The sequence below is a fragment of the Petaurus breviceps genome, unplaced genomic scaffold (assembly GCF_028583685.1).
Source record: "Petaurus breviceps papuanus isolate PSGF00001 unplaced genomic scaffold, PetGlider_PUasm1.0 175, whole genome shotgun sequence".
NCBI classification, from domain to species: domain Eukaryota; kingdom Metazoa; phylum Chordata; class Mammalia; order Diprotodontia; family Petauridae; genus Petaurus; species Petaurus breviceps.
Genome location: NW_027185764.1, coordinates 378,412 through 393,727, shown reverse-complemented (window position 1 = coordinate 393,727; position 15,316 = coordinate 378,412). Strand labels below are relative to the sequence as shown.

At 36.6% G+C, this 15,316-nt stretch overlaps 1 protein-coding gene across 3 annotated transcripts in view; it reads left to right on the top strand.

The window, feature by feature from the left end:
* LOC138159017 (uncharacterized) overlaps positions 1 to 14,035 on the top strand; it is a 34,511-nt gene extending 20,476 nt beyond the window's left edge. For 2 of the 3 annotated variants that reach the window (XM_069085368.1, XM_069085366.1), the window contains 2 exons: positions 7,211 to 7,271; positions 8,993 to 9,615. In XM_069085368.1, the coding sequence (XP_068941469.1) occupies positions 7,211 to 7,271; positions 8,993 to 9,207 (276 nt within the window). In that variant the 3' untranslated portion in view covers positions 9,208 to 9,615. Of the gene's footprint in view, positions 1 to 7,210; positions 7,272 to 8,992; positions 9,616 to 13,352 lie in introns of those variants that run through there. The other variant, XM_069085367.1, reaches the window with a different exon arrangement.
* The last annotated feature ends 1,281 nt before the right edge of the window (positions 14,036 to 15,316 follow it).

Sequence of the window (15,316 nt, the reverse complement as noted above, 5' to 3'; positions counted from 1 at the left end):
ACAATAAGCAGTGATTCATGAGTGGGATGTTTTGTGGCCCCTAAATTTCATCACCTGATGGACTTCTCTAGACTTTACTAGGACAGTCCTTGGATAAAGACCCTGGAACCTCCTTGTGCTCTCATAGGCCACATTTGGCCTTGTATTTTTGTTTGTTTAAATCAGGCCTGTACAATATATTGCCTGCAGGTGGTATATTGTGCAGGCCCACCCAAGGGTATTAGGCCTCTTCACTTCTTAAAGGATCAGTGAGCCCTATTAGCTCTGTCTGAGAACAGCCTTGCAGCCTAAGGATGACCCATCCTCTACATTTTTCGCCAGCCACCCAAAATCTTTGATGACCCCTGTGTTTTGAGGTCTGGTTTAAATTAACAAGCATTTCTTTTCTCTCCCACTCACACTTCTATTTAAAAAAAAAAGAAAAAGAAAAACTTTGTAGCAGATATACATAGACAAGTAGAATAATGGTTTCAGAGAAACCTGCAAAGATTTGGATCTATCTTGATTGGTTCCAGGCCTCTATAGCAATCCCTAGACATCTCTAGCCATGCTATACCGTGGTGTATTTTTCCTCCCCTTTCTCTTTTATATGCTGTCTTTTCCCATTAGAACATAAGTTCCTTGAGGATATGGGCTATCTAAAGCACTTTTATTGGTATCTCTAGAATAATTGTGTCTGGTAGGTATCTAGCTAGGCCTATAGCTCCAGTTTTTACAACTTGGAAGGACCTACCAGAACTCAGATCCTATTTACATAATCTTGAAGAACCCAAGATCACTTTTATGCCACAATGAGACAATGGAGAATAACATCAGTAGAGGGACACAGTGCACGCTGGATTTTGACTCCAAGTAGATGAGTTCAAATCATTGCTTTGATATGCATTGCTTCTCTGACCAGTGGCAAGTCACTTAAGACATCCAGGCCTCAATCACCTAATTTGTAAAATAAAGCAGTTTAATTAAATGACCTCTATGCTGCTTCTTAGTTCTAAATTCCATGATTCTATGGAAAAATGTTTATGTCAGCTAAGATTTTTTTTTTTCAATAGCTGACTTAAAAGTATATGTAAGGGCAAGTTAAACTCTGTATTAGGTTGAAGTGCTCAGGAATGCAAGATCTGCATGAGCTTGTGTGATACAGTTGTCAGGTTTGTTGGTTTGTTTTGTTGGTGTGGGGGGTTGAGAGGGATGGGGTATGTACATGGGTGTGGTTGTGAAAGATCTGTGCAAGTAACCTTAATAAGTGAACAGATAAAGGCCACAAGACAGCAGCCAGACTGTGACAGAAGACAGCTGAAAAAGACAAGATTCTAAGAGGGTTAGAAGGAGGACCTCCGAACAGCGCTGGCTCCCACCTTTCCTAATCAATGTAAAAAGGGGACTCTGAACAAACTTTGGAGCTGCAGAACCCACAAAATGACACAGAGGAGCTAACCTCCCACTGAGGACAGCCCTGCAGGCCTGCAGGAATCCAGCGCAGTGCTCTGGGAGCCAAGCCCAGGCCCACGGCAAGGCTTTAGCCCCAGGGTGGGCCTGATGAGCCTCTAGCCTGAGGGACTCCAGATCAGCAGCCGCTGTGGCCATTTCCAGATTTTTCAACACATAGATGCAAAGGACAAAGTGATGGTCAGTGCAGTCTGGACTTTGGGACCCAGTAAGTGGGAGTACATGGCTTTTGCCCCCTGGGGTGATAAGCTGCTGAGACTCCTGGCACAGCCAGCCAGCACCATGAAACAGCTTCAGCTCCTGGCCTGCATAGTGTAGGGGGACCAAGCGACCAGTCTGAGGTGTAATCGCTCTTGCTTTAACCTGCTTGGATCTGGATTGCAGTCTAGGGTGAAGTTCCTGGGGTGTATGTCCAGCTTGCCAAAGTGTGTGAAGGCCTCAGAGAGGGCACCTATCTAATACCTCCGGCAGCTGAGAAAACCCCAGCATTTGGGACAAAAGCTCTGCTGTCAGGTGGCAGAGTACTACTGTGGCAAAAAGCCCAGGGGTCAAGTGACTGAGGGGTAACATGGCCAGGCAAAGAAAACAAAGCAAACAGAAGATTTCAACATTAGACTCCTATTTCGGGGACAAAAAGGAGCAAAGCATGGAACAGGAGGAAGACAGTGAAGTCAGAACTCCTGCACCAAAAGCTTCAAAGGAAAATACAAGCTGGTTACAAGCCATAGAGGACCTTAAGAAGCAGATAAGAGGAGTGGAGGAAAAATTGGGAAGAGAAATGAGAACGATGCAAGAAAATTATGAAATGAGAGTCAACAGCCTGACTGAGGAAAATCACAGCTTAAAAAATAGACTAACTAAAATAGCAAAAGAGGCTCAAAAAGGCAATGAGGAGAAGAATGCCTTAAAAAGCCAAATTTGCCAGATGGAAAAATATCTCAAAAGCTCACTGAGGAGAATCATTGTTTCAGAATTAGATTGGAGCAAATGGAAGCTAATGACTTTATGAGAAATCAAGATGCTGTTAAATAGATCCAAACAAATGAAAGAATAGAAGGCAATGTGAAATATCTCATGGGAAAAACCACTGACCTGGAAAATAGATCCAATAGAGTTAATTTAAAAATTATTAGACTACCTGAAAGCCATGATCAGAGTAAGAACCTAGAAATCATCCTCCAGGAAGTTCTCAAAGAAAACTGCCCTGATGTTTTAGATCCAGAGGGCAAAATAGAAGTTGAAAGAATCCACCAATCACCTCCTGAAAAAGATCCCGAAAAGAAAATTCCTAGGAATATTATAGCCAGGTTCCGGAATTCCCAGATTAAGGAGAGACTATTATAATCAGCCAGGAAGAAACAATTTGAATATTGTAGAAACACAATCAGGATAACCCAGGATCTGGCAGCTTCTACACTGAGGGATCAAAGGGCTTGGAATATGATATTCTGGAGGGCAAAGGAGCTGGGATTAAAACCAAGAATGACCTCTCCAGCAAAACTGAGCATCATATTTCAGGGGAAAATATGGTCATTCAGTGGAACAGAGAACTTTCAAGCATTCTTGATGAAAATAAAAACAGAGTTGAATAGAAAATTTGACATTAAGATACAAGAAGCAAGAGAAGCATGAGAAGGTAAACAGGGAAAAGAAATCATAAGGAACTTATCAGACTTGAACTATTAACATTCCTACATGGAAAAAAAAATAATTGTAACTGATTAAACTTTTCTCAGTATGAAAATTGTTGAAGGGAATAGAAATATATATATATAAATATATATATGAGGGTATATGGGCATATGAATACATATGTGAATGTGTGTATATATATTTACAGGTATACATAGATTGATGGTGCAGGACCAATTTAATAGGAAGGCATGATACTTAAAAGGTGAAATTAAGAGGTGAGAGAGGAATATAATGAAAGGAGATGGGGAGAAACAGAATGGGGTAAACTATCTCATATAGAAGAGGCAAGGGAAAATGGTTACAATGGAGGGGAAGAATAGGAAGGCAAAACGGAATGGGTCAACCTTATTCTCATTGAATTTGGCTTGTGGAGGGAATGAAATACACACTAAATAGGGTATCTCACACTCCAGGAGAGTAGGGGGGAATGGGATGAGAGGCGGGATGATGGAAGGGAGGGAAGGCTGGGGGGAAGGGAAGATGGAAGCTCCCACTTTTGAAAAGGGACGGGATCAAAATAGAGAATAGAAAAAGTGGGAGGTGGGATAGGAGGGAGGGAAATATAGTCAGTCTTTTACAATGTATCTACTATGTTATTGTTTTGCATTAGCTACACATGTACAACCTACACTGAACTGCTTATCTTCCCAGTAAGGGTGGGTGACAAGAGAGGAAGGGAATGAATCTGGAATTTAAAGTTTTAAAATCAAATGTTTAAATGTGTATATATATATATATATATATATATATATGTGTGTGTGTGTGTGTGTGTGTATATACATATATATATATATATACACACACACATATATATACTAATTAATATATATACTAATAATATATATACTAATTAATAATATACTATTTTTAATACTATTTTACATGTAATTGGGAAATAAGATATACAGGCACTGGGGCATAGAGATCCACCCTACCCTACTGGAAAAGTCAAAAGGGGTATGGGAGAAAATATGGGAGACAGCAGATTGGAGGAAGGGATATCCTGTGGGACTGCTATTTTGGGGTGGTGGGTAGGGGAAAAATGGGGGAAAATTTGTAACTCAAAATCTGGCAGAAATGAATGATGTAAATCAGAAGTTAATAAAATATTTGAAAAATGGAAAAAAAAAGATTGTAAGAGGGTTGACTGAATTCTATTAACTGTAAGAAGCTGTAGGAATATGTCTGTTTAGCCTCCCAAGCTACTGGCAGTCCTCAAATTCAGGATTTGACTTTGCTGTGTGATCTCATCTATGTATTGAATGTGAGATTTGGAGAAGGACCAGGTGCAGAAGAAAATGGCCTCAGCCATTAACTACCATTTGTCAAGATGCCTAACTGGAAAGAAGTAGCCAAATGAACTTGAAACACCTCATCAGAACCATTAAGGAGAATTTGAAAACGTGTATTTTTTTTATTAAGTTGGTTTTTTGAACACTGACATCATTACTAATGAACTAACTGTTCTCTCTAGTGAATATTTTCCTTACTTCCCTCCATCTGATGAATGAGTGTATGTAATGGGGTATGTGTGATCATGTGTGCATTTGTGTGATGGATAGCTTTTCTAGAGTAGAAGAAGTTTCTTAGTTAAGAGAACTTTTCTAGCTAACAAAATCTTGGGAATCCATATTTTATGTTCATTGGTTTACCCTAAGTTGTTACTTCATTCCATGGCAACCAGCACTGTTGGATTTGGTCAGTGCAGAATCTGACAGTGAGCTGAGGATAAATTGTACAGTAGAAAGATGAGATGATTCAAAAATTGTCTTTAACACCTGAATCACATGAAAACAAGACAGACACACTGGGATATTTATGAGAAAGATGATGGTGGTGATGAGGGAGATAATAGTTTATGTCCTCATTATGGCTTATATATATATATATATACTTTTATATTATATATTACTATATACACTATACTATTATGCAACATATATAGATATATACTGTGTGTGTGTCTATATATATATATAATATATAGGGACCTTTCCTCATACTACATTATGAAGGTGATAGTACAAATATGAATGTTACAGAACAGAAAACTGTCTTAGAGAGATGAATATTATCAGTACTCTTACTATTAATTGAAATTTATATATTTCCTTATTTGCATATATTATCCAATTTGGTCCTCAAAATAACCCTAGAAACAGCAAGTATAAAAGTCTCTTTGTAGAGAGGAAACTGCAACTCAGAAGGTGATATGACTTGCCAAAGACACACAAATAAGATAAAAATAAAAATCCAGGACTCAAATGCAGGTCTTCTGGCTCTATACTTATCAAGCTGCCAGGCAAAATACTTTTAAAAATGATGTATTTTGTAACATATTACAAAACAGAGTTGGGTCATTTCAAAAACTTACTTTTCCTATTCACTATTTAGAAAGAGTTGAGAAATAAAATCATGAAACTGCATTTTGAAAGACTGCAACCATTGCATTGTAGTTTGCTTTTGACATTCCCTCTTCATGAATTCCACAGGCTATTTTGCATATTTCCACCTTAGAAAACTATATTGACTAAGAAAAACCTTTCATTAGAATTTTCAGATGAATGCTTAAGTTTTAAAAAAATACTATTTTTAAGTCTCTATTATCCTATCACATTAAAAAAGAAGAAAGAGAAAGAAAGAAAGAAAGAAAGAAAGAAAGAAAGAAAGAAAGAAAGAAAGAAAGAAAGAAAGAAAGAAAGGAAAGAAAGACAGAGAAAAAAGGAAGGAAGAAAGAAGGGTATTTTATGATTAGATTTTTCCCTGACATAATGGACATGTGAACATAATATACTTCTATAGTGCTGTAATAAAATAATTCTCCAAATTTTTTTTCCTCTAATAAGTATTTTTCAAGTAAGTATGTGACAAAACTATGTATTCCTTATGCAAAGGTAGAGTAGGTAGTCACCTACATGCTATGACTTCAGTGATACTGTCAAGTGGTATAGTGTCAGAAATTTCACTTTTAAAGAATATTCCTTTTCCAAAAATATATTTACTCCTAATTAGCTAAGCATATTAAATTAATTACATTAAGTTTCTAATAAGAATCCACATGGAATAACATACAACAGGCAGGCTGACCTTGGCTCACATATCAAGAAGATCTGGGTTCAAGTCCTGCTTTGAACACATACTACTTTTTTGACCACGGGGAAGTCATTTAACCTATAAGTACACAAAACAATGTAAATATTACAGATGAACTTCTTATCTGTATTGATGATGAGAATTTCCATGCTAGGAGTACCTCACATTGATATAATTATAGGTATGGGGAAAAAAAGCAAATAAATCTGTTTTAGAGATTTATCTGATGTACAGGGAAAGTAATGATCAAAGGATCAAAGCATTAGACATGATGGTCAATAGTGGAATGGGAAAAGAAAAAGGATGCCAAAAAGCATGATAGGGAACAGAAAATAGAAAGTCAGGACTTCTAAAGATGACTATGTCCTACTTTATAATTTTACCTAGAATTGGCCCTGAAAAATCCATTTGAGAAGGATTGACATAGCCAGAGATAGCCAAGATGAATAACTTTGTATTCACTTGTTTTCAGGTCCTAAAGGGCCTATTGGGTCTAGTACAGTATTTTCAATAGGATTTGAAATTTTTAAACAGTGACAATCAAAACCAAGTCAAAGGGGATCTTATAGTGAGAATCAAAGCTTCTCTACATGCTAGAAGTTGTGGGGAATGATTGATCACTGTCTATCCCTTCTTTACCTTGACTAAAAATAAAACTAGTAGAAACGATACCATCAACTTGTCACTCTACTCCAAATCTCAGCACACAATATTCTAGCCAGGAGCAAAAAGTAATCATTGCATGGTATTTAGATATGGATTGGCTTAAAACCAGAAAGGAAAAAAAATCAGTTGGAACTCTGACCTAAAGAATGCTAGGATAAAATATGATATATTATATTCAAGCAGAATTGGATTTCAAAATTAGATTTGAGTGTGGTTTAAAAACTATGATGCTAAAAATTTCATCTGGAGGGAACAGTACCATGTAATTACTTTTCAGCTATATTCTTGTGAAATATGTCTTTTACAGAGATGGCTTCTGGAAATTTTTGCTCAGAAACTGGATCTTCTACATACTCACCATTCTGTGAGTAAGTAAGGTCTCCACAATGCAATTTCTTCAATGAATTCTCTGTACTAAACCTGTGTTTTTCCCCATCATTGAAGGACTCCATTTCCTCTATTTCTGGTAGTCCTATATTCCTTATCCCTTAAAATCACAGAAGTTAATACTGTGTAATAAAGTAACAGTAATACCTGATGAGTTTATAGCATACTACATATGTGATCTCATGTCATCCTTACAATAGCTCTGGAGGGATAAATTGTACAAATAACACTATTTCCACTTGACACATGAGAAAACTGAAGTTCAGAGAAATTAAGCACTTTGCCTGAGATCACAAAACTGAAAAATTTCAGGGGTGACACTTGAACTCATTTGTACTGTATTCACAACTATACCACAGCCTTATCTATTAAAATGGTCTTTATTGTAACTTTTACAATGTTAATCTTTTTTTTTTTACTGTGTCTTCTCTTACTCAAAGAACGTAGTGTGCTAAATAATATGTTAAAGAAATAATGGGAAGTAAGGTAAAAAGATAAAAAGCCTGAAAGTGTACAACATTCTTAGATACTTCCTCCTCTTATTTTGCACTACTTTCAGCTTTGTAGTATGCTTATCTGAGTTTACAGACACTCTGATGGAATGTCATATTTGCGGCCAGTAAGTTCATACATAGAAAGTAGGTCAGTTTAACTGAACCACATTGTGTGCTGAGAACAATATAGTAATAACATTATAGTAAGGCTTGGAAGACAAGTTGGGACCATGTTGTATGAAATCTTAAATAGAGGAGTAAAAAAAGTAAGCACAAAGATATTTCTGCATTGGGGATGGGGGAAGGAAGGTGTCCTTCATCATTCCCCCCAGGAGACTGTAAACTCCTAGAGGATATTATTTTTAAACAAAATGTTTTAAACATAGCAAGTAATGTGTTCATAAATAATGACAATGGGTGTAATTCTTATTCTTTACTGACATTTCCATCTCTTTCCCTTTTATCACATTCTATGACAATATAAAATAAACTCTGTGTGAGAAAGCAGTCTCAATGTAAGGTGAATTAGCATTGCCATCTTTTTCAAATATGGCTTCAACTCCAGTGAGCAATATACCCTGCCCAAGGATACGCTATTTGCCTGAAATCTCACCACCACTAAGACTGAGGCAGGTTTTGGTAGTCATCACCTACTCATCTCACCCTTAGCTGTCTGTACACTCTGCTTGGAGGGCTGAAGGGCAGAATACTAAACTCCTCCCAAAGCTTTCCTTTATAGAATGCTCATAACCTTCCAGATAACCCCATTTTCTATCAGCAGTTCTATTTGGCTTTGGCTCCATACCATAGGACAGCATGGCCCTGTGGGAGGTACTCCCTGGTAGCATCTGCCCTAATCCCTTTTTAGCTTCCTGTTGTTTATTGTTTTCCCCCATTAGACAGTAAGCTCTTTGAAGGCAGGAAGAGTCTCTTTCTTATTTGTGTCCCCAGCATTTAGCACAATACCTAATAAGCACTTGATAAATATGTACTAAATTGAATTTCTTGAATTTTATCAGCCCTAGCAATAAATCAATGCTAATAAGTACTCATTAAGCACTTTCTATGTTCCAGACATCAGTATGTGTAGCTATATTCTAGATGGAGATATTTTCATGGATGGCAAACCTCTAAATCCTATTAAAATGTTTTTTCATCTGATTAATTCTTGCATTTCATTTTGTTTTGTTTCTTTCCTCTCAACTCAGCTGCACAAAAAATCAAGGCAACCAGACTGGCACTTGAAAATATCCAGGGGATATTGAAATTTCCAAATGTCCAGAAAAATGAAAACCTATCATCAGAGAAAGTTATATCCTGGATTTTCAGCAATGAAGCAGAGCCAGAATTTACAGATGCTTTTGAAAAAGTAATCCTTTTTCATAGTCTTGCAAGTAATCCAAATAAGTTAAAAGGGCATTGAGGCCAAGCCCACAACATTCAAGTGTCCTTGTGATGTTAGGGTTTTTAATAGAATACAATTAATGATGTATGCTAAGAGTGGGACTATTAACAACAAAAAGTGCAAGTGACAATATCTGCCATTTATGTGGGACTTTGAGACTTGTGAAGCACTTTGGAAATGTTATCTCATTTGATCCTGACCATCTCCTACCCATTAAACTTCAATGGTTCCTTTTTACCTACAGGATCAAAAATTAAATCCTCTATTCAGTTTTATAAAGCCCTTCATAACATGGTCCTTTTCTGTCTTTCTATCCTTACATCTTGCTTCCCTCCATGTATGCTGAAATCCAGTGACGCTGGCCTTTCTGCTTTTCCTAACACAAGGCTCTCCAACTCCCAAAACCTCAAATTTTTACTGGCTGTCTCACACACCTGGAATTCTCTCCTCAAATCCATCTCCTTCCTTCCTTGACTTCTTTCAAATCCCAGCTAAAATGTCACCCTTCACAAGAAACCTTTCTTATTCTCCCTTAATATTAGTGTCTTCCCTCTGATATCATCTCCAATTTTCAAACACATATATGTACGCATGTATACATACTTACATATATGCATGTATGTATATGTGTGTATATATCCTGTTTGTACCTAGTTGTTTGCATGTTGTTTCTTCCATTAAACTGTGAGCTCCTTGAAAATAAGTATTGTTTTCTTTTGTTTTTCTTTCATTTCTTTGTATCTTCGTTGCTTAGCATAGTGACTCTCACATAGTATTTAATAAATGCTTTTTTTCTTTTTACTTAATGATGATTTGATCCCCAGAACAACTTGAGGCTATTTTGTAAATGAGTAAACTGAGGCTCAGAAAGTTTAAGCAACTCAGCCAGGGTCACACAACTAGTAAGTATCTGAGGTAAGATTTAGATTCAAGCCTTCCTAACTCTGAAAAAAGCAATTCCAAGTCCAGCCTTTTATCTACCTACCTGGCTTTTCTTCTTTATAGTATTTCTGACATCTTTGTTTAAAGCCAAAAAACTGTAGCTTAAAACTTTTTTGAATAAATAAATGAATGAAAACCATTTATTAAGCCTTTGCTATGTGCCTGGCACTATGCTAAGCACTGGGAAATTGTAAAACTAAAAGAAAGTCCAGACTGTCTTTAATGAACAGATACAGGGGAGTGATGGTCAAGGAGGAATATTTTGGTTTTGAAAGTTAAAAGAATGGTGAACAGAGATATGCCTTTTCGATGAACAATGATAATTAATTTGATTCTGTTTATAGAATGGGAAAGTGTCAGTGTTTGCAGCACCAAAGGAATATTCACAGTGCTGATAGTGACTATAAATATGTTGGGTTAAGTCTCAATTACAAAATATAACGGACTCTCCATGGATAAGACAGAAGCAAAACATTTATTCAGACACCAGAAAACTAAATAACAACACCAGAAAGTCAAATACATCATAGTAGCAAAGAAGTTGATACACTATAGCATAGCAGGAAGACACACCATCCTTTAGCCTTCCCACAAACAAACATTTACTAACAAGCCTAACTGCTTGCCTTCAGTCCTCTCTCCTCCATCTGTCTAACTGCTCTGACTCCCAGCTTCCCTTGGGCTCTGCTCCATCCTTCAACAAACTCCTCCCACCACAGGCTCCATGTGATTACATTCAGCCTATTAGGGGAAGATCTTCAAATCAGGGGAGGTCTTCATATTCTCTTAGGCTTATTAAGGGGCAGGGAAGATCTTCAAATTCCCATTATCATTACAGAATTGGGGAGAGGGAAGGAATAGCTTAATGGTTGGTGAGGTGATAGTAGGGAATAAAGTGAGGAGTGGTCATGGGAGATTACAAGTAGTAGGGAATTGAGGCAGCTGCCAATCTGGAGGAGTTGAGTTGGGTGTGTCAGGAGTTAAGGGCATCAGAATTATTGAGTGTGGTCTGATGGTTAGAGATAGAGTCTCTTTCCTCTCAAAAATGAAAAAGTCTTTTGCTGTAATAGCTTATAGCAATAACTTAATTAAAACAGGTCTGTGATAATTACTTGGTGACAATTCTTGGCTGCCCAACTTAGTTATAAGCTCTTTAGGAACCTGAATTTCCTAACCAAACATGAAGCATGATTCTAAGGACATAGTAAGTACTCAATCAATGCTATTGGATTTGTTTATTTCCTTGTTTCTTCCATTATTGCATCAGTAAAGAGAGGAGTAAAATCTAACTTGAAAAGTCTAATATGGCCAACATGCACTTTTGACAAATGGGCCAAAGAGCGAAATTATTTGCAAAGTAGTCAGTCATAAATCTGATCTTAAATAACAACAATGAAAAGGGTAATGTTAGTAAGGAACCTGGATTACGAAAGAGATCGAGGCATTGGGCTGTTGTAGACATATTTAGCAACTGTTTACTCCTTTCCAATTCAATTTAGCAACCAGTTATTAAGTGCTTCCAAAAAGCCAAAGGAGGTGCTAAGCTATGGGGATATAAGGCAAACAGAAACCATTCTTGCCCCCAAGGAGCTTCACTTCTACTCATCATTTTAACTCTTTTGTTACATGTTCAACACAAGGTCTGAAATTATTACTTACTCAAAAGTATGTCCTGTTCTGAATATTTTTTTTGGTCAGACTTCTTTTCTTTCTCATATGTTGAATACTTAATAAGCACTAAATCAATACTTGTTGAGTTGCATAAATTATTTCTCTACCTTATGGACATCCTATAATAGTTAGGGCAGCTAGGGTGTAGCAGCAAGCACCCCAAGCACGTCCTCAGGGTTTGCTGCTACCACAGGTTCTTGGATCTGCTTTGTTAAAGGAAAGCAACTCAAAATGGGTTAACAAGCTTACTTTAATCAGTCAGACATATATCGTTTACCTTGTTCAGGGGAAAAAGGTCAGCACCCCAAACTTCAAAATATACAGACAGAATTATCAAGACATTAACAGATCAAGTAGACAGCTCTCCAAACTGTCCAGCCATTACATCCATACCCAGTCAACATCTGGGTTTCCACATCTGGGTTTTTCAAAGCCGGGGGACTCTCAACAACGGCTTCCCATAATTCAGATCAAATCACAGAACACTTCTCAAAGTGAGTCCCAAAACAAAGCTACACATCAGGGCTTATATAGCCTTCTCCTGGCTCAGAGAATGTAACAACCTTATTGACCCAATGGCCAATCAAAAAGTATCTACTGAAAAACAAGCCTCCCACCCCCATGTTTCAGGTGCACTTTAGCCTAAGGGCAGGGAAGATCTTTAAATTTGCATTCCCATTACATAGGGGCATAGTGAATAGAGCACTAGGTCTAGAGTCAGGAGGATCCAAATTCAATATTGACCTCCGACACAAGCTGTGTGACTTTGGACAAGTCATGTAACCCTATTTGCCTCAGTTTCCTCATCTGTAAAATGAGATGAAGAAGGAAATGGCAAACCACTCCAGTGTCCTTGCCAAGAAAACTCCAAATGGGGTCACATAGTGTGTGACACAGCTGAAAACAACTGACCAACAACATAGCAGTTTAAAAAGGTACCACTTTATGAAGTATGGTTTGGTAATGGTACGGTAGCAAAAATGTTGTCTTTGAAGCCAAAGGAACCTGAGTTATCTTCCCTGCTCTGCCTCTTATTGCCTATGTGACCTTGGTCAAGTAATTTAACTTTTCTGTGCCTCAATTTGTTTTGTTTTGTTTGTCTGCAAAGTGAGGGGTTGTGAATTCACAAATAACCTGTGAAGTTCTTTGCAGTTCTAGAGCCATAATCCTACAAACAACTTACAAATGAACTGCTAACCTAGGATGGAAGCACCAGGTAATAATTCTTTTTGTGGCAGATGAAACACATAGAGAAATCAGAGATACTTTCCATGCAAACTTCTGGTGTGTATTCCTTTGAAAATATTAATGTTAGCACAAACTCTAAGAGGAATATTTATGATTAGGAAAAAAAATTTTCATAAATTTTTTTGGTCCATGTCCATTATTGCTTTCCCCAAAGCATTAATTCAGTACTTTTTTTATGTTGCTAAAGGCAATAATATCCTATTTTGTACAACTATTTAAAGTTTGGAAAGGGCTTTATATACATGATTGTCTTCTCCCAACAATCCTGTAAACTTAGTATTATTGTTTACTCCATTTTGCAGATGAAACTGAGGTTCACAGAGTTGAAATGATTTGTCTAGAGTCACACAGTTTGTAAATATCTGAGGGCTAATTGACTGGATCTTCTGAACTCTGGGGACAACAGACTCTTTACTACATTATGTTGGCTCATCTCTACTAAAGGAAAACCAAGCAGAGGAAGAAGAAATGATGAAAACTTTTTTAACTCTATGATTCCATCAAGGGGGGTGGTTCTGGTCTCCACCTCTTTTATCACCACCAATACTGATCCTTCCATACTTTCATATGCAGTGAAATTTTTATTGCACTGAAAGTTTTGAAATAGCTTTTAAAATTTTAATGTCTGTAGCTTAGATATAGCAATCTTATCTGATCTGTAAAATTTGGATAATCACAGCATCCACTTTATGGATTTGTTGTGAAGATCAAATGACATAATATGTAAAGCACTTTGCAAACAGTGATCTACTAAATAAATGCTAGCTATTATTATATCATTCCTCTCTACTGCAGTAGTCATGATAGATGATAATGTCAAAGAATAAAATTTAGAGTAACCTTCCAACAATATTTTTGCATGGTAATTAAGCTGGCATGATATTTTCCTTCATGTGATATATTTATATTTTGAAATAACATATAAATGTAAGAATTGAAAATTCATTACTTACCTATTTGAAAGCTCTCATTAGAACGTCAACTCTTAGGGAAAGACTATTGTTTAAAAAATACACTGCTATCAAAATAAAGTCTCAAAAAGTATTTTCAAGTTTTTCTCATTCAGTGATTCAGTCATTAAACATAAAATGATTATTGCATGCATGGCACTGTGCTAAACATTGAATTGTTTTTGTCTTTCAAGAGGCCTACCCAAAAGTAATCAGAATCATTAGCATAAAGTGAGTCACCATTCAATTAATCTCTTGGCCATTGATAATTCTTGAAATGGAAAAGAAACTATAAAGTGTTTCTCACTTTAATCTAATTCTCTAAAGAGAGTGGTGGACCAACTTCGGAATATCCTTTAAAGGATTGTTGCTATACTTTAGAACTCAATAAAATTTCAATGAAAAGCCCCTTTCCCCCAAATGAATTCAAACTCAAACTTACATTCATTTTAAAATTCCAAGCTATTTCACAAAATATTCCTGGCACAACCTTTTTTGTTTTCTTCAATCCAAAACATGTTTCTAAGGGCTTAAACATTCTGCATCTTACATAATTGAATATTTCTTTGTTGTCCACATTTCCCAATCGCTCCTTTACCCAGAGATGGCCCAACTTTGCTGTTTCTCCATCTCTCTAAAAAAAGAAAAGAAAGTAATAAATGATTCCTGGTAAATAAGAACTAAGTCTATGTTATTTTCATGCAGGGAATTAGCAAAATGGAGGATCAAGGAAACTTGCTACTAGAGGAAAAAATAAGAAGAACATTGGAGCTACTGGAAAAAGTGAAACAGTCATTACAAAAACAGGAAAGTGAGATTGCTGACATTATTAAAAATAGAAGTGAATGTAGAGGGGTGGACATCCCTCAAGTCCCAACCACCAGGCTATTAAATTTTTTAGTGAACAAGGTAAACAATATGAATGAGAATTTTTCCAAGCAGATAAAGACTTTTTAATGACTTAGACACAAGTGTAAGGAATCTGAATTACAGTTATCTGTCTCATTTCAGAATCTGTCAAGTGCATGAATATGGAGTAAAACAAATCACTGAATAGCGCAGAATTTTGTAAAGATCACAATTCCCCTTAAAATGGAGAGATTTAAAAGCAATGCAATATGGCTGAACAGGCATGGCAATCTACCACACTACATACATTCTAAATTGGGTGGGGAATGAATTTTTAAAAAGGCATATGCTGGATTCCGCAAATTTAACAAACATTGAATAAGCCCCTCTTGTTTGCAAAATAGTCTGGATATTGGGAGAAATGCTAATTTAAATAAAGATTTTGCCTTCCAAGTGCAAATAGCCTA